The sequence below is a fragment of the Acartia tonsa genome, chromosome 8, assembly GCF_053477335.1.
Source record: "Acartia tonsa isolate MP-2025a chromosome 8, ASM5347733v1, whole genome shotgun sequence".
NCBI lineage: Eukaryota > Metazoa > Arthropoda > Copepoda > Calanoida > Acartiidae > Acartia > Acartia tonsa.
Window position 1 is genome coordinate 27,303,248 of NC_137267.1, and position 23,719 is coordinate 27,326,966.

The window sequence follows — 23,719 nt, forward strand, 5'->3', positions numbered from 1 at the left end:
TGACCTATGATAACCTTCATTGTTGATAAAAGCTAAATGGGTTTAGTGGTTAGTGGGTTCCTTCACTACACGGAGGTAGACTTCCTGATACTTTCACATAAGTGTGGTTTGGCGAACATGAAACACCAAGAAGTGTGGAATTGAAATCATAACTAGCTCTGTATCTAGCAACATCAGTTTATCTAAAACATAGAAAAATTTTACCAAGCAAAGCTTTTTATGATTATCAGTAACGGATATATCTTAAAGTTATTTTAAGAATTTAGTATTGTCTTTTAGACGACCAACTTTCAATGATAATTCCTGAAACAATTAAAAGAACATTATAAGAAGCATTTATAACTTTATAAACTTTACCTTGTGCCAATCTAAAAGATGTTGATTGATAGAAATTTTAAATATTTTATGTTGTTTTCTAGATTTACCTGATTTATTAAAGGGTGATTCATTGGTCGATTATAGCAGCATATATTATGACAAAAAATACGTCGATAACATTGTATTTACAAGTGTATTTAGGTTATCAGTTTGATTTGAACACTTTTGTAAACCATTCTCTTTTTCTATCTCGAGCGTAACAAACAATATTTCGATATTTAAAAGCAAATCTTTTCTTTATTTCAATAGTTTGGATGTTGAAAGTTCAAAAATAAATTTTGAAGAAATAATCTAAGATGCTGTAATAAGATCACCGAAATTTCCCCCCTAAAAAACTTTGAAATTGAATATAATACCTTAATTTAGCATCTTTTTCATGATTTCCAAATAATAATAAATAATTGTATGTCTCATGTTTTAACCATTTGCTCAATTAGTACGAGCCTTTAGCCCCTTAAAAAAAAAAAACTAGAATAAATCCTGTAGATTTTTTTTATTTTACTAACCACAGAAAAGTTACTATAATACGATGCGATAAACAAAAATTCCTACAGAAATGTTTGACCTTTACCATTCGAATAATGTTGTCTTTGCTATATTTATGAAATTTTATTGAAAAATGGGTGAAGCGTGATATATGACATTTCAATATCAATTTCTTCACAGAACACACACTACACATGAAACAATAAAATATTTGGGGTACACAGCATTTTTCAAGAAAAAACAAAATAAAGGAGGATCCCGTATTTTATATGTATACCTGTCTTATAAGATAAGTATACCTAGAAAGGAATACTTATATGGACGCCAGTAGCGTGCGAAAGAGGGTTGTCGACAACCCGCTTAAACAAGATATTAAGCAAAACCGCGTTTCCCTCTTTCATGGTTTCACACACCCTTGGTGGATAACTGTGCACAAAACCTTTGGGAGAAATAAATGCCTTTCATGAGATAAGTATACATATGTATTTTTAATGAATCAAGCTAATTGTGGCAAACTGCAAAAAAAACATCATATTTGTAGTGTGTTTGTTATTATGAAAAAAAAATTTCTTGTGGTATTTTTTTTCTTTTGCCATACATTCTGATGGAACAGTGGAACAATTTTTTTCTGGCCAGATATTCTGCTGCTTCAGTATTAAGAATATTCCTCATTTTACTATCCGCAGATAAATGTTTATCCTATAATGATATAAAACAGTAAGAGTTTGTCTGAAACTAAAACTTGTAAATTGATGGTTCAAATGGATTGTAATTTTCAAGGGAAGCTTTGTAAATGTATTGGGATGATTTTAGTCTTTTTTCTAAACTCCCCCGCCCCCCTCTATGGGCTAGGAACGAAGCAACTAAGTATACCATACAGTGGCTAAACTATACATATCCAAATTCCGTATTCCTGTCTTTGGGTAAAGAAATATCCCCGTTCTTTTATTTAGTTTTTGACATGTTCTGGTGTGGTGTTCCTTCACTTCCGCCAATTTATTACTACAGAATAATCTACCACTGCTTCCTTGTTTTATTCCCGCCATTTACTTGCTTTAATTTATTCACTGTTTTACCTTTTGAAATGTATAAACACTGTAGATATGGCAATATTGAGAAGTGATGACACACCTTCTGGTGGTTGTGTGAGGAGTGACACCTTCATTACTATCATATCCGATACATACCATACTTTAATGATCAATATTTTGTAATAAGTATTACTGTGCCAGTACAAATATAATTAGTTCTGTCCTTTTATTGGTTAAATTATAAGCTTCTTATCTCTCATTGGTTGACTGTTCTTTTCTTATTGGTTTGCATTTTTTACTTTAGACGGACGAACGTACAGACCCTTTTATAAAAATGCTTCCTTTAAAAAATATATTTAAGTCAATTTACAAAGAATTATTTTTAAGCAACCAGTTTTGTCTATAAATTGTTCAAATAATTTAAATTCATAAAAACAGACACTATTCTAAAAATTTAGAGAAAGAAACACATATTAGAGGTAAGAAATATAATTTTGTCTAAATAAATTTAGAAAGAGTAAAAACAATAGAAGTAGGTACTCATTTAGCAAAGCTGCATTTTGTTACAAAATCTATTTCTCTCAAATTTTCCATCTCATTGGTTCAGATGCATCAATGAAATGCCTGGATTTTAAATACACCCAATTTCATTTCAAAAGTAGACACATCGCAAAATATATTTTTTAGTTTAAAAACAAAGGAACAATTCCAGTGAATCAAAGGGATAAGGCAATGGCCGATTAATTGATGTAAATCCCCAATTATTAAACACAAAATTACTCCTTCTGTAGATTACAAAAAGTGGCTGAAACGTTTGGAAAACCAGAGATAATCAATAAAAGACCCAAAAGATCCAACGAATAGGATAACGTATTTTTAAACTTTGGGGACTACTGTGATAAACAGTTCAATTTCCCCTCCCTCCCGGTTTATAAATGCATTATGGTTTAAAACCTGATACAAATATTTACAAAATATTGACATATTTTCAAAAACTATGTGTGTATCTGCTATACTTTTTTTTGACAAAAATACAAATTTTCTACACCTTATGTATTTGTATATACATTATACATATATGGTGCGTCACCTAAATTGTCCCATCCTGTTATATAAAGCAGTAAGCTTTTCATCAGTAACAATTGATAACAGCTTTAGAAAACCTATCCCCCTCAAAAAAGATATTTTTAAATAAAAATTTTAAACAGGGGAGTGGGTTCGATTTTCTCCCCCCCCCCCCTTACATTGAAAGTTCCCGTAGATGCCTTTAGTATCTTTAACAGTTTTATAGTAATTTGAACTCTTTGTTTGAATCAAAATTTGAGCTATTTATGTGGCCCATGAACAAGAACAACTATTGTTTACTCTGTTTAGCTTGTTATCAAGATAGAAAAGTGATAGATTTTTGTTGACACAAATTCTTGAAAATGAAACTCTTTATGGTTCCTATAAAAAAAATGACGTCACACCAAACAAATTACCAATGATTGTCGTCCAATACACAGACTTAATTACCAATGGCAGTCCAGAATACATTTTAATTGACTAATGGTAGGTTATTATGACGTCATTTGTATAGACACTATGAAAAGCTTCCTTGAAAATTATTGGCTGATATGGCTAAGCATTTCATAAGAAAGACAATTTAGTTGACGCCAGATATGATGCAAAGGGTTCTAACAATAATTGAGTTACTTAAAAAAACACATTATGCATTTTTACTTTTTAGATATTTTATTTTGAAAATGCATTTAAAGTACGTTTCAATTATTTTATATCGTTATAACAATATCTTTTCAAACATTGTTTTTTTTTACAGTTCTTTTTACTTTATAATCATTTTCTAATTTCTCATAAGGGGGTATAGGATGAAAATAAAACGTCTGAACAGATAAATTTCTTCTCTAAAGGTAATCTTTATATGGGTGCTTGGTAAGTTTTGAGGAGTAACTGAAGCTGAAAGACGTAACATGCGAAGATACTAGTTAAATAAAGTGCACAATCATTAAAAAAAACATTTTTCACGTGCTAAACCTTTCATCTAGTGTACTATCTAGATATTGTCGCATATCGATCAACAAATAAGGTTAATTTTACTACAAGTTTTATTACAAAAGGATTAAATATGATTATAATAATATAGATATTTAACTAAAATAAAATGAAATCAATAAACACAATAATATAGCAATAAAGAAAAGCCCCGTGTAAAATCAAAGTGGGACCAAGTTCTTTCACTTTGAAATGCAACACAAAATTTCTCTTTTTATTCAAATAACAGAGTGAATGCAGCATTAATGACGTCATTGCAATGAAGTACGCCATTATTGCCACAATATTATTAAAAATACACATCAATGGGGAATTAACTTAAAAATAAGAAAATACTTTATTTTACAATAATGCTTCATTTTACTTGATACGATTATATTACAGATAATCTTTTCTAATCTAAAACAAACAAACCCATTATAAAATTATTTGGGTTTACCTTTTTGTTTCACAGTCACAGAGAAATGTTACCAGATTTTTAGTACTTAGTTTTCTCAGCTCAGGGGGGAGGCGGTATTGAGCATGAGATGGCCTCTCTCCCCTTCATCTTATTTTTTTTCGCCTTTAGTAGGTGAAGGATAAAAGGCTAAAAATATGTAGCTTCTGATGTTTAAGAATTGAGGTTCAAGAGATATAATAATACAGTATAAGACAATGGAAAATATAAATGTCAAAACCAATCAGGTTTCTGGTATGATCCTGCAGTTCCAGATCTTCCATCTCATTTGTTTGAACCAGGGCTCGTTTGCCTGTCCAGTAACCACTTTACTGATTTTTTTTCTTTTTTAAGATGCTTCTCATAGTTTCCAGGGTAGTTTTAGGCTATTTCTAAATAAATCTCTTAGCTTAGACTACTCCTATGCCCATCACTTTAAATGTAGAATCCCTAGATGCTAGGGGCAAAACCACAAGCTGTTAGCTTTTAATTCTAATCTAGAATAATTGTCTTTTTCCAGGGTTAGGCCCGTTTTAACATGGATAAGCATTTTCAAATTTTACTTTGTTTTTATATCTAACATATTTTGATATGTTTTTAGAAATTTGTATTACTATAAATCAGAGTAAATGCCATACTTTAAAATGAAAACTGGTCGATAAATAAATAGGATAGGTACATATAGACATGCTTACGGCTAATTCTAATTATTTTTATATATAGAGTAGCCTCGCAGTTTGTAATATTGAATTGTAAATTGTGTATATAGGATCAGTTTCAGTTTAATAATGATAATGGTCACAGGGGATATCAAGATACAGATGGGGATAGATAGATATTTAGGAATAGATATACATATAGGAATAGATTGACAGAATATATATTATAATAAAGTTAGATCTATAGACAGGGAGTTATATAGATAGACATATTGAGATAGATATACAAATAGGTATAGGTAGCTCAGATATGAATAGAAATCCAGATAAAGCAAGATAGAATTAGGTGTACAGACATATTGATATAGATATAACGAACTGGAATAGATAGACAGATAGGTTTGAGGAGGTTAGATAAGAAAGGATATTTTGTTGTCAGAGTTTGTTATGTAGAGGTTTAGTTAGAGACATATAGACATATGGGGACCGACATACGGACTGGAATAGATAGACAGATAGGGTTAGGAAGGTTAGATAGGAATAGAAACCATAAAATATACATAGACATATTGAAATACATAGATATACAAACAGGAATAGATAGACAGATAAGCATGGGCAGCTTAGATAGGAATATTAAGCCAGAGATATAGCGGAATAAAGTTAGATGTATAGCAATATTAAGATAATTTTAACTGAAGATTGCTTTAATGCATGAAACATTGTTTAACAACCAATCTTTTGTTTTTCATTCTATGTGGACGACATATTAAGATAGACATACAGATAATTGTTGGTAACTTAGATATGATTAGAAAGCCAGATATAGCCAGTGAGAAGTAGATGTATACATAGATATATTAAGAAATATATACGAACAAGAATAGATACCCAGATAGGTATTAGCAGCTCAGATATGAATATCCAGCTATAGCAAGTTAGAGTAAGATGTATAGATAGACATATTGAGATAGATATATGAACTGAAATAGATAGACAGATAGGTATGGGCAGTTTAGATAGGAAAGGGTATTTTGAAATTAGAGGTAATTATGTAGAGTTTCTTTTCTAGTATTTCAGTTGTTTATTTGTATTCTCTTAGATTTATAAACGTGTTTGAGTAGATATTTTTCTTCTATTGATTGTTATTCAGTTTCAATTAAAAGAACAGAGAATTAAAATAATAAAAATATTAACTAATATTTAAGTACTGTAAGCGTATGTTTAGGTTGATTGTAAAAAGAACTAAGCATTATTGTGCTGGGAATGAATAGAAAGCAAAGATAAGCCCATTTACTTTTTAATACATTTAGTTTGAAGTGGTTAGATTTTTAGTAGAAGGCATAAATAAGGACATGGATTAATTAATCTTTTAATAATTAAATTTAGTACATCTTAACACCTTTTCGAAAGGACTGTGTGATGTATATACAAACACACCAGAATTTTAGAATAGTTGCTCTACTAAATACCATCTAAATGTTGTATGTCTATAATATACTGAGCATTAACTAAAACAAAGGATAACAGTAGGGTTACCTCCCACTGGGGGCATGCAATATTAGATTTTATTCCTAAAATTCACTGCAACATTTTATTACATGGCCGGGCAAAAATAGAGTTAAATATCTTACCACCAAAAAACTAAAACATTGTTTTAGAAGCTATATTAAACCTCATTTTCTAAACAAATTTCCATTGTCTCAAACGAACCATTAATTTATGGAACAGACAAAGTGGGTTATAGTGTACTGGTCTAGGTAATGTTGAGAAAATGACATTCATGATCTTGATAATAGCAGCATTCAGAAAATCAATGAGATATTGGATAGACAGCAATTGAAAGCTAAAGAAGAGCTATACTGCTAGTAAGATGAATTTAAAGAAATAAAGTAAGGAGTTTAAAATTTTTTAAAGCTAGGATTGTTAAAATGTCACACACAACCGTTTACATTCATAGCTATTCTACGACTTAATAAAAATCTCTTTAGAGTCAAGTATGAACTCCCTACTTCTTGGAAAGTACCGACACATAGACATGATACAAATATATACAATTTCATTTCACTACACATTTTACCAGAATATTTTAACAAATGAAAATTGACCAACAAACAAATGAAGAAATAAGGAAGGAAATAAAAAGGGTTACTTATTTGCAAGTAATAAAAATCTCCAGAGTTTGATCTTTAAATCGTTTATAGGTGAATTAAACCGGGGCGATTCATTCAGCGCACCATCAAATTATTAAATACCAATCTTTAAATCGAATTTGCATGGGCGATTTGGATCGGGCAGTGGCGCGGTACCGGCGCGCCAATGCCACTCACCGAGTGGCATTGCCGGTTCAATTCGGGGTGAATCATATGTAATAAATGGATATTTTTGTAATTACTTTAATATTTTATTGCAAAACTATCGAGAAAACATTTTTATAGTTATTTTTAAAATAAATTATATATTAATGTTTTATATAAAATACCATACTTACACGGCATTTTATATAAAATACCTTACTGACACGCCTTAAGTAATAAAGTTGTGAAAATCTTTTAAAAATCAATGTTTTATAGGTGCGCTGTGGCTCACCACCAGCGCACTAACGGTTCACCTCTGAATCGCACCGATTCAGCGCACCTTAAAAACGATTTAAAGATCCAGCTCAGTTCAATTTCCCGTTTTGATATCTAGTAAGTTTGGGTTTGGTTAAGAAGGGTTGGATCTAGTGCAGTGAAGCTTTCCCTGTGCATCATTGGATCTGGACTCTTCAGCATTATGCAAAGACCTTCTTTTGGCGGGTAAAATGGCGTGCGGGCATGACTTGATGCTCAGACGTTTTGCAGCTAGCAGCCTTTAAAAATCATAGATTTTGAAGATAATCTTACCAGGAACATTTTTCCGTGAAGTGCACTAGATCCGAAAGGTCTATATTTCATTTTGTCAACATTTAGTTAATCGAAATCGTCAAGACAAGTCCAAAGCTTTCCAGAATAAGTAAACAGATAAGGGAGCGGGCATTACATTTAGATAATATTACTTGACTTACATATACCCCAACATACACCGAGTTACTTTTTGCATTTAGGTTCTTTGAGTTTGATATAAGCAAAAATATATGAAATTTTAATTTCAGAATTGTTTTGTTATTCAATATTTAATATGAAATTAATCTAATTTAAAATGAAGTTGGATCACTTACAGTCAAATAAACAAATGTTAGGGAATTCGAGTCTAGAAATTATCTTCGAATTTTTACATTATGGAATAGTTCTATACCAATTTGATACTTGTTATCCACTAAAATACTGAGAATATTTAATTTTTTACGTATACAGTTGACCGCGGATATGTAAAAGAAAGTTAGGGCTGGTATTTTATATGCGTCTTTGTAGGCAAACTAAGTAGAGTTAGAGATAAAACAAAACTGACTACTGTACAGCAGTCTCATTTTTTTGCCATTTTATGAAAATGTGTATATAATTTAAATTCATTTTAGTATAATAACATGAGAATAAACTAAATTTAACAAGGACAACTGTCTTCATAGGTATGATATTCCGTTATTCAAATATTTCCTCCTAAGCAAGATAGACAAAATTACCCTTAATAGATTCAAATCATTTATGAAAAGGTTTGGACTTAAGAATGTTAATATTTGTTAGTTTAAAACTTTGAAGGGTTGTATTTTTTGTCCATTGACCCTTTTCTCTGAGAGTAATGAGGAGAGAGAATAGAGAAAATGGAAACAATGAGGTTAGAACTTAATGACGGACAACCAAACAGAACCTAAATGTATAAAAACCTTCGCTACTGGAAATTAAAGTACATACATACATGCACACTATTCATACTCTGAAGCAGGGATAAATACGTAATATTCTTCATGTACAGAATAAAATTAAGTTTTTGATTTTAAACGTCGCCATTCCTCTTCGCCCCAAAACCTTTAAAAATCCTAATTTTACCCTCCCCCTTCCTCACAATTTCACCATGAACGTCCTTGTTTCTCTTTTACTATTATTAGTTTTCAAGAATACTTATCCTTGATCTTGATTTCAAGTTTAATGTTATTCTTTTTGGTACCTTCGGCCTACCCACCTTCATATCCCCCCTTTTGTCTTTTAAAGTTAGGATTATGAATGACTTGTCTAAATTAAATCATCCCTAATAAGTATTCATTATACAAAGTGGAACTCAACAATGTCTGTCTGTTTGTTTGTCTTAATTAAGATATTTTTAACCACTGAATGCAGGGAATATAGCTACTGGTCCTGCGGTGGATTTAAGCTATGTTCTTGGGGGTGGGCACCCTTACCCACCAAAACGAAAAAAATACCCCCCCTCCCCCCTCACCCAAAAAAATACTGCTCCCCTCCATCTCTTTAAAAAATCGTTAAAATATTGGAGAAGCTTTCATCCTGGGTTTTATTTTGCTGGAGTATTCTATAAAGGTGGGGAACTTAGTCTTATACATATATCATTTATACATCATTTAACTACAATCTGTCTATACCTCGATTGCAAATAGATAACTTTTTGATTGGGCTAAAAGACATTCAACTCTTTCTTAGGTCCTAATTATTTACGTTTAGTAATAGGTTAAACATTTGACAGGCGGGCGACAACTTACGTCATTCTAGGGTTTAAAAGGTATTAATAACAGTTGGCCATTGATAACCCTAACTTTGTTACTTTGGACTGAGTAGATAAAAGAAAACTCATGGTCTTTGAATAAATATGAGCAGAGAAAATTAAATAACATCAAAGTTGTTCAAACTTCAACCAGACAATCCAGATAAATTTAGAGTCATCAAAATTATTCTCTTGTAAAGTAGTATGTGGTGTTTGAATGTTTGCATGCCTAGTAATATCTCGTAAACGTTTAGGAAGATCTCTCCACAACTTTCAGGGAAGCTCACTTTTAAGTATGTTTGGGGTATATTCCCTACATTCTTTTAGGCAAAGCCCCCAGGGCCTAGGTGAAGAAAGAAAAAAAATCATTTTCATCTATAGAAAATTTCTTATGTCTGGTATCCTGTCTTAATCAGTTTATAATCTGTTTGAAAAAAATAACTGCTTCAATTAAAATATCTACTTATTGTCCTTGCGTCTACTATTTAGAATTAAAGCAAGCTACACCTTTTTCTTTATTTTATTAAGTTTATCTTAGTAGGATTACTTTATGTAATTTAGATTCATCTCAAATAGATACAAATGTGGTTTTGGATATTTGAGAAAACCCTTAGACTAACCTATATCCACATTTAGAGTTACTTTGTTATTAACAAGGGTGAACCAAAAAAATTCATGGAGGAACAAACGAAGAAAGTGAGCTATAGAGCAGATGTTTAGTGGTCATAAAATAAAGAGTAAATATGTAATTATCAAACTATAGAAAATCACGAAACCAAGTAAGTTTTTTTTGCCAAATGCGCTTTGGTAAAATGTATCTTTTAAAAAAGTTTCAGCAGTGTATCTTAAATAGCAGCCGAGAAAATAAAACTTACCCCATAGAGTTACGGACTATCTGACGGACGTACAGAGAAATCAAATTATATAGTAGCTTCGCTGCTAAAAATGTAACTAATAAAATTTAGAAAACAATGACAAATTGATCAAATAAGAAAACACCAAAAAAGGGCAATAAGGATTATTGTAGGTGCTAATTATAATGCACACACTGAAATTTTGTTTGGACAATCTAAAATCTTAAAATTTGATGATTTGGTAAATTTAAACATTTTAAATTTTATAAGTAAATTTTTTCATAAGAAACTCCCAGAAAGCTTTGATAACATGTTTAAAGTTCTTTCTTCTCAGAGATCAAAAAAGTTACTGATAAGTATACCTAAAACAAAACATCTTGAATATTTTCCAGCAGTGTCATTTCCAAAACTTTGGAATAACTTGAGAAATGAAATAAGGCTTTCAGACTCTGTAAAGAAATCATTGTCCATGATTAAAAAAGATTATCTTTTAAATTATAAATCATTTCATTGCAACAAAAGAAAATGCTTTTCCTGTAAGAAATAAAATCTGTACCAACTTCTGTAACTGTAAATAGTTATTTAGTCAACCCACTTAATTATTGATCTATTAAATTCGTGTAAATATCTTTATATAATAAATATTTTTTGTAATTTCTGGCTATAAATAAAATGATAAATGAAATCAATTAAAGGGGTAAATTTACGGCCTACTCCAAGGCTTAATTACTCCTTGCTATGCAATTTTTAAAATATGATTTTATATGTATATTTAATAATTTAAATGTATTGCATTAGTTAATAAATTCTATTCTAAAAAAAAAAAAAATTTATTATTATCGAGATGTTGGATTATTTTACAAATATTTTAATAATACTTTATATGTTTAAAATAACATAAATGCAGCTTGGTATAATTGTTTCTTTTATCATAGTAAAAAATCAATATTTAGTAACAATAATTTTAAAAGTGATAAAAGTAAGGCCAGCAAAAAGCGTCCTATGATGCAAATTTTGCCTTGCTATTATGATCATCGTATCATAAAAAAGACCACGTGTAATGAAACTGTCAGAAAACGCAAATATAAACGGCGGTTAGCGGATGATTTTTGTGAAAGAGACGAAAAACTATTCACTAATTAAATTATGCATTAATTGGCGCTTTATTGCTAGCCTTTCTTTTGATAGATAATGACTTATTAATAATCAAAAAGTATTATCTACATGTAAATGATATGATAATTAGAATTTAACAGACTTTTAAAAACATTTAAAACAAAATCTACCAAAAGTTTATTTTAAAAATCTACTAAATGCTGTAAAATCAAATTTTTGAAAGTTTTGGCAATAATTAAAGTTTACTTTATATTATAAGCTAATAATATGTTCATCATTAATTATAAAAACAATTATGATCATGATATCTAAAATGCATTGATTATAATTTTTAATCACAATCTCTTTATTTTTTCAGCTTTTTATCTATCCTTTTTTTATTTTAAATTTAAATTTAGGTTTACTTTTTAAGCAAAATGACAAGAACTTAAGACTAGGTTTTTCTTTTATGACAATGTTATTTGATATTAAATTATTACAACAATTTTACAACAAAGATTGATTTTTTTCTTTTTTTGGACCCTTCATTATAAAACACAACATCATATTTATAGAGGAGAAAGACCAGTATTCTAATATAATGACTGCAAAAAAGTTTAAGAGCAATTTCAAATTTTAATTTGTTTTAAAATAGGTAAGATAACCACTTTTTCCTTTTGTGTATAGATTTTGGAAGTAATGAAATTATTTTTTTAAAATTAATATTATAAATACTTTCTCTTTTCCTCATTTTAAAACCTTAAGAATAATTTTATTTTGTTAATCATATTAATGTAAACATTTGATAATTTTTCATGTGATTAATTTTACTTCTAAAAAGCTGATAGAATACTAATAGTGTAAATCATAAAATATTTCAACAATAAATGGATAGATATATAATTTGTTCATTTATTGTTGAAATTTTTGTCCCAGAGCATTCAAATAATATCATTGTAATGGCTTCTGAGAGATTAGTAAACAATAATAGGAACATGGAATTTTATATCATGAAAAACAATTAGTGAAACAAGTCATTTATTCCGTCCTTATAGTATCCGAAATAAATTCAATAGTTGTTTTACATAAAGACCTGAATTTAACACTAATTCAAAGCACAAATTTATCTCCAAGGGGACAAAATTCATTTGTATACTTTTATACAGAAAACACCTATCTTAAATTTTTATCTGTTTTTTTTAATACACTAATTGTTTTTCAGAATAAACTTAATGTCCCAGGGAACAATTTTACAATAGATAATTACAAAATAATAAATAAAAGTATAATTCTAAGTGTATTTAAGCAAAATCTTCTTGATATTTTAAATTTTAAAGCAGATTTTTAAGATTAAAACTAGTTAATTAATAATAGTATGTATCAACGAATAAATCTAAAACTCATAATAAAATTTAAAGCTTTTAAAAAAGCTTTGAGATCTATAAATTTTGTACATTTCATCTGCCCAATAAGATTAGTTTTTAATGATTATCATCTACTCTAATTTATAGTTTTATTTGATAATTTAAAAAAGCTTCAGCACATTATAATAAGTCTTTAATTTCTGACATTTTGGTTTGGCGGTAAATTCAACCGGTTTTTTTTAACATTGAGGTTTTTAAACATTTCCTCATAATAATTATTTTCCTGGTAAGGTTAAAAAGTATTCTAAAAAGCAGCAAATAACAGATAACAGACTGATTTAGGTTTGAGCTAAAAAGTAGAGAAAAGAAATGTAAAATACATAAATGATTAGTTAAATCTTATTCTCTTTTAAAAATCTTCTCTTTTTAAAAAAATAACTAAATCTATGTCTGGTCCGTTTTGATGTTTTAAAATACTTATTCCTTTACTTTGAATGATTTTATTTCAAAAATCTTGAAAAATTCTCAATTTTGTATTTAAACTCATAATCTGAAGTTAATAAAGAAGCGCATAGGTTTAGATATATATTTACATTATAAGCTTAGATGTTGGGGACCTAGACAAATATTATCAAATAAAAATGTGGAACAGAGTATTTTAAAGATTCAAGTAACAAATAAAATCATATTTAAGTACATAGCTCGAATTATTTCAGCTTAAATATTATCTTTCCTCTTCTACAAGTTTTGTTGAGAATATTTGTTGAGTCCCTTGCTACTGTATATACATTATACAATCCGCTAATTAATCATTGGAATTGAAAAAAGTTAAGATATAAGCAATGGTATATTAATATTAGTTATAATATTAGCACATTTGTAAGACTAGTAAGAAAAGGAGCTGATTTTTATTGACTTAAAGCAAACTAGCATTTTTGCAAATTGTATCGCTTTTCGAATTTTTAAAAAATTTTCTTTCAAAAAACATATTTTTATCCTATTACCTTATATAAAAGAACAATAATTTTGAAAGAATAACTGAAAAAATTGAAAATGCTAGCTGCAAATAATATACCCTTTTAGTTCATTGATTATCTTAAATATGATGAGTTTTTGAGAAGTTTGGATTAGCTTGTTCAATTGGTGGGCCCATCTTTCATTTCTTGAAACTCTAATTGGCCTAAAAAAATATATTGTAGTTAAAGTTTTATAATAAGTAAACTATATATTTAAATAATATAACTGATTTAGTATGAAAACAAATTTTAATTTCTGTTTTTTTTTAATTAAACATTTTTACCTAATGAGTTTAAAGAGAGAGAAAAAATATTAAAAAGTGAAAAGCATAGTCTTGTAAATGTCTATTAATTCCATCAAAAATAAAGGCGTTTTATGGTTAAATTTACAAAAATGTGAAAGGTCATTATAAAAATCTGTATTTTCCATTAAAACTAACATAAATCATAAGATTTTGATAGCATAAGATCTTCAACACAAAAGAAAAAAATAAAGATATAAATGGCAGATAAGCCAATTTATTTTATTTATTTTTTAAAAATAGTTCTGGTTTACTGTTTTAAATTCTTGCCTGTATAATATAATAGCAACTTCATTTATCCTAATCCATAAGTTTCAATATTACAGTAAAAAAAGGTATTGAAAAATATAATAAATGGTTAATACAACTTGTTTCATTGAAATAGCATTGATTGGCCACTTACATTTACTTTTTTATTCAGCATCGTGATTTTTAAACACTTTAAATATTTTAATAGGTAATGACAGAATTTATATCTCATTTGTATATAAATTCTTATTTAATTCTTGTAGAATTGCTATATGTACTTTTTGGTATATTTTTAGATAACTGTGTTGTAGGGACGCAACCTATCCATTATTTCATTACAATTTCTGACATGAAAACACTGGAACACTTTTACTGAATGGAAAGATGTGGATGGTGAGATAAGTGATGATTTATTAAGAGAATGAAGATTGAATAAAGAGGGGTTTCTACCATTCAATGTTTTCAGAAAGGTTTGCCTTACAATACTACTTATTTGACAAACAGCAAATTGTTATGACTTAAAATATAAATAGCTAAAAATCACCAACAAACAATTATTTATATAAAAAATATTAAAAAGAGTAGCAGAAAAAAGTCATTATTATCAGATTAGTTTGAAAAATTAATTATTGAAAATAAAAGTTTATTGTCTGAAAATTAAAGCTTAATAGAAAATGCTTTGTATGTTTAAAAAGATAATACAATATTACAATATTTAGATTTTTTACTTATTCTCTATAAACACTCATGTTGGTTGGAATATGTAGAATGCAATATCTTCATTTGTCTTTATTATCTCAGGGCACAGTAAGAATTTTAAAAAGGTAGAATTATATCTTTCTTTCCATTTTACCTCCCATTTATTTCATATAAAATCTCCTACGAATTCTCAAAGTTTATAATTGAAATATATATTTCATAAAAGTAATTTGTTTATAACTCTTGTTAAAATTTAAGAATTAATTAAATATCCTTCAAAATCATCTTTTTAAGAATAATTTGAATAATACTATAAATATTACCTCCATCTAATAAGGACGATTTGCGTCTTTTGGCCTCTTTAACTGAACCTAAATTAAAATATTATCAGATTAAAATTGCTTTGGAAAATTATGATTATTTTCTTCTTTCAAATTTAAATGTACAGTAATTTTTTAAAAATAATACCTTGAGACGTTTCATTCCAATTTGGAATCCATTCATAGCTCCAATGGCTGCCTGGGCACTGGTAGGATTGTCAAAGCTAACAAAGCCAAAGCATTTACTTTGATTGGTTGCCCTGTCAATAAACACCTTGGAGCTGATAACATTACCAAAGGGAAGAAACATTTGCATCAATTCTGCATCTCCAAACTCTTGGGGCAGATGATAGATAAACAGGTTACAACCCTCTGGTCCAGAGATAGAACATCCTAAATATATACAGATGATAAATAAATAGGTTATAACCCTCTGGTCCAGAGATAGAACATCCTAAATATATACAGATGATAAATAAACAGGTTACAACCCTCTGGTCCAGAGATAGAACATCCTAAATATATACAGATGATAAATAAACAGGTTACAACCCTCTGGTCCAGAGATAGAACATCCTAAATATATACAGATGATAAATAAACAGGTTACAACCCTCTTGTCCAGAGATAGAACATCCTAAATATATACAGATGATAAATAAACAGGTTACAACCCTCTGGTCCAGAGATAGAACATCCTAAATATATACAGATGATAAATAAACAGGTTACAACCCTCTGGTCCAGAGATAGAACATCCTAAATATATACAGATGATAAATAAACAGGTTATAACCCTCTGGTCCAGAGATAGAACATCCTAAATATATACAGATGATAAATAAACAGGTTATAACCCTCTGGTCCAGAGATAGAACATCCTAAATATATACAGATGATAAATAAACAGGTTATAACCCTCTGGTCCAGAGATAGAACATCCTAAATATATACAGATGATAAATAAACAGGTTACAACCCTCTGGTCCAGAGATAGAACATCCTAAATATATACAGATGATAAATAAACAGGTTACAACCTTCTGGTCCAGAGATAGAACATCCTAAATATATACAGATGATAAATAAACAGGTTACAACCCTCTGGTCCAGAGATAGAACATCCTAAATATATACAGATGATAAATAAACAGGTTACAACCTTCTGGTCCAGAGATAGAACATCCTAAATATATACAGATGATAAATAAACAGGTTACAACCCTCTGGTCCAGAGATAGAACATCCTAAATATATACAGATGATAAATAAACAGGTTACAACCCTCTGGTCCAGAGATAGAACATCCTAAATATATACAGATGATAAATAAACAGGTTATAACCCTCTGGTCCAGAGATAGAACATCCTAAATATATACAGATGATAAATAAACAGGTTACAACCCTCTGGTCCAGAGATAGAACATCCTTAATATATACAGATGATAAATAAACAGGTTACAACCCTCTGGTCCAGAGATAGAACATCCTAAATATATACAGATGATAAATAAACAGGTTATAACCCTCTGGTCCAGAGATAGAACATCCTAAATATATACAGATGATAAATAAACAGGTTACAACCCTCTGGTCCAGAGATAGAACATCCTAAATATATACAGATGATAAATAAACAGGTTATAACCCTCTGGTCCAGAGATAGAACATCCTAAATATATACAGATGATAAATAAACAGGTTATAACCCTCTGGTCCAGAGATAGAACATCCTAAATATATACAGATGATAAATAAACAGGTTATAACCCTCTGGTCCAGAGATAGAACATCCTAAATATATACAGATGATAAATAAACAGGTTACAACCCTCTGGTCCAGAGATAGAACATCCTAAATATATACAGATGATAAATAAACAGGTTATAACCCTCTGGTCCAGAGATAGAACATCCTAAATATATACAGATGATAAATAAACAGGTTACAACCCTCTGGTCCAGAGATAGAACATCCTTAATATATACAGATGATAAATAAACAGGTTACAACCCTCTGGTCCAGAGATAGAACATCCTTAATATATACAGATGATAAATAAACAGGTTATAACCTTCTGGTCCAGAGATAGAACATCCTTAATATATACAGATGATAAATAAACAGGTTACAACCTTCTGGTCCAGAGATAGAACATCCTAAATATATACAGATGATAAATAAACAGGTTATAACCCTCTGGTCCAGAGATAGAACATCCTTAATATATACAGATGATAAATAAACAGGTTATAACCTTCTGGTTCAGAGATAGAAAATCCTGTATATTATTAACAGCATTTATAAAAACCAACTTATCTAATGTATTTAAGAGTGGCTTTGTTGCTAAAAATGACAAAGCTTAGTTGGGCTTATAATGAGTCAAGTGTTTGTGTTTCATTAAACTTTTTACACAACTTAATAATACTGTTACACCATTACAGCAAAATAATAATAAATGTGTTCATTAAAAACTTTAGTAATAATACAATCAGGTATTATAAAGATTTAAAAAGGGAGTAATAGGAATATCTGTTATATACTATTCTATAAAGTACTAGCGGCTACGCCCCTAGAGGCCTCTAGTGGCACTTTAATTGTTTTTATTTATATTCAAAATATAGCTATTTAACGTTTGACGCTTATTTTTCGTTAAACTCTTTTTCTAAAATCGATAAATTTTATAAAAATTTAATTTCTCTAGGGAGGGTGGTGGTACCCTCCCCCAAAATAGTTATAAACCTTCCCGGGACATATAGGAATATACCCTGTTAAGGAGAACCCGATCAGTTCAGCGGTTAGCGAGATCCTTCGCTACAAACAGACAACCACATAGACAGACATAGTTCTACTTTGTATTATAGATTAAGGTTTCTTGTCCTAAGCTTCAGATCTCAATAACTACTTGACCGATTGTTTAGGCAAGCCTCACATAGGTCCAGTGATGGGCTTTGGCTAACTTATTACTAATTTTTTTCAGATTTAAGTCTTTGGATGGTTTTAAGAGATTTTCAAACCCTTTTCTGCCCTTTGAATACAGAGCTCCTAAATGCTAAGGGCATATCTGTTAGTTTTTTATAAAAGCCTATAGTGTGGAGATTCTGCCTGTGTGACAAATCATTTATAGATAGCAATACAAAGAGATAAGTTCAGTAGGATGGAAAAACCATTTATTTATGGAGCATCTCGGCTAATAAAACATGATTTACTTTAAGGCGTGATTTTTTATTACCTTAAAATCATTAGTAATGTTTCTTTTATCAAAAAGGTGTTTTCTGCATTATTGTATAGAATACCCTTAATAATATGTGCTATGGTTTGGAGTGCTTACTTTATAGAAAGTTTTTAAAAATATTTTACTAAAAGTTTTTTTTATAAAGGAACTGTAAAATAAAAGGTTATTTAAATCCTGATCGAAGTAGTTTACAAAATAAGCACTAAATATTTAAATGGGGTATTCCTAAACAAAAAACTGGATAGGAATATCATTCTCATTTAAACAAAAACTCATTTTTATGCTAAAATGTGGTTTAATTTTGGCTTTTAATTTTCATTTTTTCCCCCGAGGTAGTCATTTTTATCCTAGAGGAAAACTTTAAAATTTAAAACAAAAAAAATCTTCCAAATTAAATAGAAAAAATCTTTGAATTATTGGTCAATTTAAGTCAAGATTTTTTTTCATTGCATTGTAAAAAAATATTTAAAAAAATTTTTTATTTAAAATCTTCTAATAAAAAAATTATCATAATCCAAGATGGCGTCAATACATGTAAAATAATATTTCAAAACAAAAAATTCAAACTGGAATATCTTTTTTCACAGATTGAATTTCAAAAATCGGTCTAACAGTCAGGAAGATCTATCGAATGAAAAAGGTTTGAAACAAATAGAACATTTTTTATACTAAAACATATTTTTTCTCACGTTTTTTCCCATGCTCAGGGAGAAAAATGATTTCGGGGAAAAAAATGACTACCTCGGGGAGAAAAAATAATATTTACATCCACTATTTAAGGAGTGGTTTATGTGAGAATGAATTATAAGATAGTAAAGTCCCTGCACAAAATACAAAAAATAGCTTTATATTCAAAAAAATAAGTATGTTTGATATTAATAACTGATCCCTTTGCCATTAATTGGAATTAGACACTCTTACACATTCATTTGAGAAATTGTAAAAAATTATTTAAATTAATATGTATTTATATTTCATAATATAAATATAATTTTTTAGCCATTGAATTCACTCTAACAAATAAAAAAAAATATGTTCATGCATAATACATTTATAATTAATAATGGTTAGAATCGCATAAAAATGTAGGTATACCTGAAGTATTTAAAAGTAAAGTATACAAATGGTATACCTATTTTTATACAATTCAATCTATTTTTCTAGCTAATACTACGTGATTTTATATTTCGAAAAATTAACATGCAAACATTTAATTTTCTGTTGCTACCATTTTCTTGACTATACTGTCAAATATATTAAATTTAAAGAAAATAAAAACAGAATTTGTACATGCATATTTCACAATTTCAGATCTTTTTGTTTCATCATGTCTGCTAACACCATAAACTGACAGACTGCAATATACAACATCTATCAAACGATGTTATTCTAGAAAAATCAGGTAACATGTTTAAAAGATATTAATGAATCAATACAACATTAGAACAAAAAATGCAACCTCTTATCTGCTGTATAAATTCGTACAACATACTATAACCAAATAATAGATAATAATAGAGGTACAACATCTGCCATCCCTAACCTTCTCTAAGCATGAGTGGAATACCACTCATAGCGTTGACGCCAGGTATTCCAGCAATACTGCCCAGCTGTCCGCCAAGCTGTCCGCCAGCCAGCTGCCCTGTAGTCAGCTGTCCTCCAAGCTGTCCAGTTGCTCCAAACTGCAGCGCAAGTTGTGGAGCTGTCAGTGACAGCTGCTGAAGCTGTTGGAGATTAGCTATATTCAGCTGCTGTGGTGCAGAGCTGCCAGGTGGCAGCTGTCCGGCCATGCTGTTGTTGACAGCTGCTGCGCTAGTGGGTGAGCAGCTAGGAGGTGGGGAGCTGGCTCCAGAATTTCCAACTTGTCCCAAAAGACCAGACGGGAACTGTTGAGAGGAAGCTGCCAAGAAAATTAAATGAAATTTTTAGGTGTGATTTTGTTAAGAAGTAAGATAAAGGGTGACTTTCTAAAATTCCATATTTGTAATTTTAAGGCATTTAGAAATGTTAATTTTTAAAAAATAACCCTTTAAAAAAAGTGTAATCAAATTATGTTCTTGAAGTAAACTTCATGCAGTTATAAGAAGTTTAACATGCTGAAAACTATTTAACTAATTGTATCAAATAAATAAAATAAGATTTAAAAGAACTTAAAATTATGGTTTATTATTGCAATTAATTTAGAAGTGAATTAATAATTATTTATAAAAGGATGTGTCAGGCATATAAATATGGATAACATATTTGTTTTGTTTGGTATATTAATTGTTAGTTTCATTCAAATTTATTTCTATATGCCTGTCTATTGTGAGATTAAGATTAAATTTCAAAGGTAAAATGAAATGACTGACCTATTCCAGGATAAGGAATGGTTGGAAAGTTAGCAGGTAGCTGCCCACCAGTTTCACCATTACCCAAAGCATCTAAAGCAAACAATTGAATTGATATTTTGATGACTTAAAAATCATTAAGGCAATTAATTATCACAAACTTTGAAACACTTTTGTTTTTTACACTAATAGCTTTTCCATATATGGCTGAAAAACTGATTTATATCCACTGGATTAGAACCGGTTCTCAGCAACACTGAATAATCATGAATAGTATCATATTACAGACAAGTTTCCACAAATATTTTTTTTAATGAGATTATTACCAGTTTTGTTAACCTGGGTTAGGGCCTTCAGGGATTATCGTATAATATTTTTAATTTAATATCCACGGAAAGCTGTCTATAATTTGATGCTCTAAATAACTATTCCCTTTTACTCAAAAAGCATCGCCCTAAAGAGAAGGACAGGACTCTATTGTCATTTATTAAGATAGAAATACAGTTTTTTTTTTTTTTGGGGGGGGGGGGTGTGTCCCATATACATGTAGATAGAATTAAAATAACATTCACTGTTACTTATATTTTTATGTAGAATCAATAGGAATTGGAGCTAAAATTTTGAAAATAAGTTCTTTGAAACACATCAAAGAATCTTTGATTTTTAAAAGAAACGAAAAGAGATAAAAAAAAAGCCCAGGAGCCTTTGTTAATTACTTGTTTTAGCATAGATAATATCTGAAAAAAGGAATTTTTAAATGAATCTTAAATGTAAATTATATAAATCTTATATTGTGAGTTTATACCTATTATATATTGTTTCCAGTATTCAATGTGCTCTCTATTTGTATGGCCTTTAAAATATATACAACACTTAAAATATTATTTTTAAAATTTTAAAAATACACTAACAAATTGATTATTAATTTATCAACATAAAAGTATCTGCACTGAATCTTGCATTGTACAAATGTTACATTGTTACATTAAGTTAGTAAATGTCAATTTAGTTAAAAATATATGTATACAAAAGATAAATTAATTATAGAGTAGCTTTTAAATGCAAGGAAGGGACAATGTAAAGAAGAACAAACAAAGGCTAATAATAGAGAAGGACTTTTAAAATTTAAAATGAAAAAAATTTATTAATCTCTTTTAAATTTAGTTTAATTTAGAGATAATTTGCTCTTTATTTAAAAAATTTAAAACTTACTTGATATGGCGAGGCCAGTTGGAGAGATGTCAGAATTTGTGGTCACAGGAATGGCCTGGCAATTTTTGCATTCATATAATGATATTTCTCATGTTAACTTTAACCAGTCAGATAATAATTTCTATAACATTTATTTCAATAATTAGAGCTGGATTAAATATTACCAAATTAGTCAGTGATCTAAAGGGATAAGACAATGGCTGATAAATTGATGTACATCCCCGATAATGATGCACAAAATTACCCCTTATATAGATTAAAATTTCAGGTTGAAACGTTTGAACACTCAACTTGGAATCTACCAATCAAACTTTACTAAAGTCCCCAAAATTGTTAAGCCAAGCCTTCTACCAGAAAATAAGAATACCTAACCTTCCCTTATTTCCATTTCTAAATCTTACTTTCTATATACTAACCTGACCTAGAGTAAGCATTATAAATACATTAATTATTTTTAGTTCAGGTCTATTTATGATTAATCATCAGTAACAGGGAAATGGCCGAAAATTAATTTTGTCTCTTAGTAAATATATTCAATGAATACATTCCTGAATGGCAGGCATAGGACTGAGGTAAGTTCCTTGACTGGCTGCAGCCATCAGTGCCTGCTGGGTTACAAGTGGTGTAAACTAAAAAAATGAAATTAATAATGAATTATTAATAATAATAATTAATGAAGATAATTAAGAAATTTTGTAAAATAACATTATTTTTGTCAGAAAATGATTATAAATTTTTTAATGTTTGACGGTTTAGCCATTTTATTTCAGTTAGAACTAAATTTTCCTATTTCTAGCCCCTGCATGGGGCCCGAACCCTGTGGGGCATTCACCTAACCTAACCTAAAATAACCTATTAAATGTTATTGTGAAAATACGACGAAACGCCAATTTAGAGGCGTTGTAACGAAAGGGACTACTTTCTTGTTTATTATAGTTCATTAAAACTTGACTATAACATTATTGTGTGTTTGTTTTGCACAAATCAGATTTTAATATAACTATATATATTTTATGTACTTTTGGTTCATATTATTAAAAAAGTAAGAAAATATGCAAAAAAGTAATTAGTACTTAAAAACTGCAACTCATTACAAGTTTGCAAAGGAAAGAAAAAAATGAGTTATTAGTTGACAAAATTTTAAATTAGTACCAAAAACATTTGTTTGCTTACAGGGTGAATATATAAATCTACTAAAATACAGTTTCTTAATAATGGCATATTATAGGGCATATAATCTACTATGGGTAAAGTGACACATTTAAATAAACTCCAATTGCTTAGAAACTATAAAATATTTATTAGTATGTACTATAATCATTGTAATTATAACCCTTGGCAAATGACAATAATTTACAATTTTGTC

General features: G+C 29.2%; 1 protein-coding gene across 3 annotated transcripts in view; it reads right to left on the bottom strand.

Moving 5' to 3' along the window:
• Positions 1-13,144: 13,144 nt before the first annotated feature.
• The window catches only part of LOC145326416 (CUGBP Elav-like family member 4), a 201,358-nt gene continuing 190,783 nt past the window's right edge, over positions 13,145-23,719 (bottom strand). For 2 of the 3 annotated variants that reach the window (XM_080169765.1, XM_080169763.1), the window contains 8 exons: positions 22,901-22,982; positions 22,354-22,407; positions 21,947-21,994; positions 21,163-21,234; positions 20,355-20,711; positions 15,722-15,966; positions 15,577-15,624; positions 13,145-14,167 (listed from right to left, as the gene is read on the bottom strand). In XM_080169765.1, the coding sequence (XP_080025891.1) occupies positions 15,583-15,624; positions 15,722-15,966; positions 20,355-20,711; positions 21,163-21,234; positions 21,947-21,994; positions 22,354-22,407; positions 22,901-22,982 (900 nt within the window). In that variant the 3' untranslated portion in view covers positions 13,145-14,167; positions 15,577-15,582. The remainder of the gene's footprint in view (positions 14,168-15,576; positions 15,625-15,721; positions 15,967-20,354; positions 20,712-21,162; positions 21,235-21,946; positions 21,995-22,353; positions 22,408-22,900; positions 22,983-23,719) is intronic. The other variant, XM_080169764.1, reaches the window with a different exon arrangement.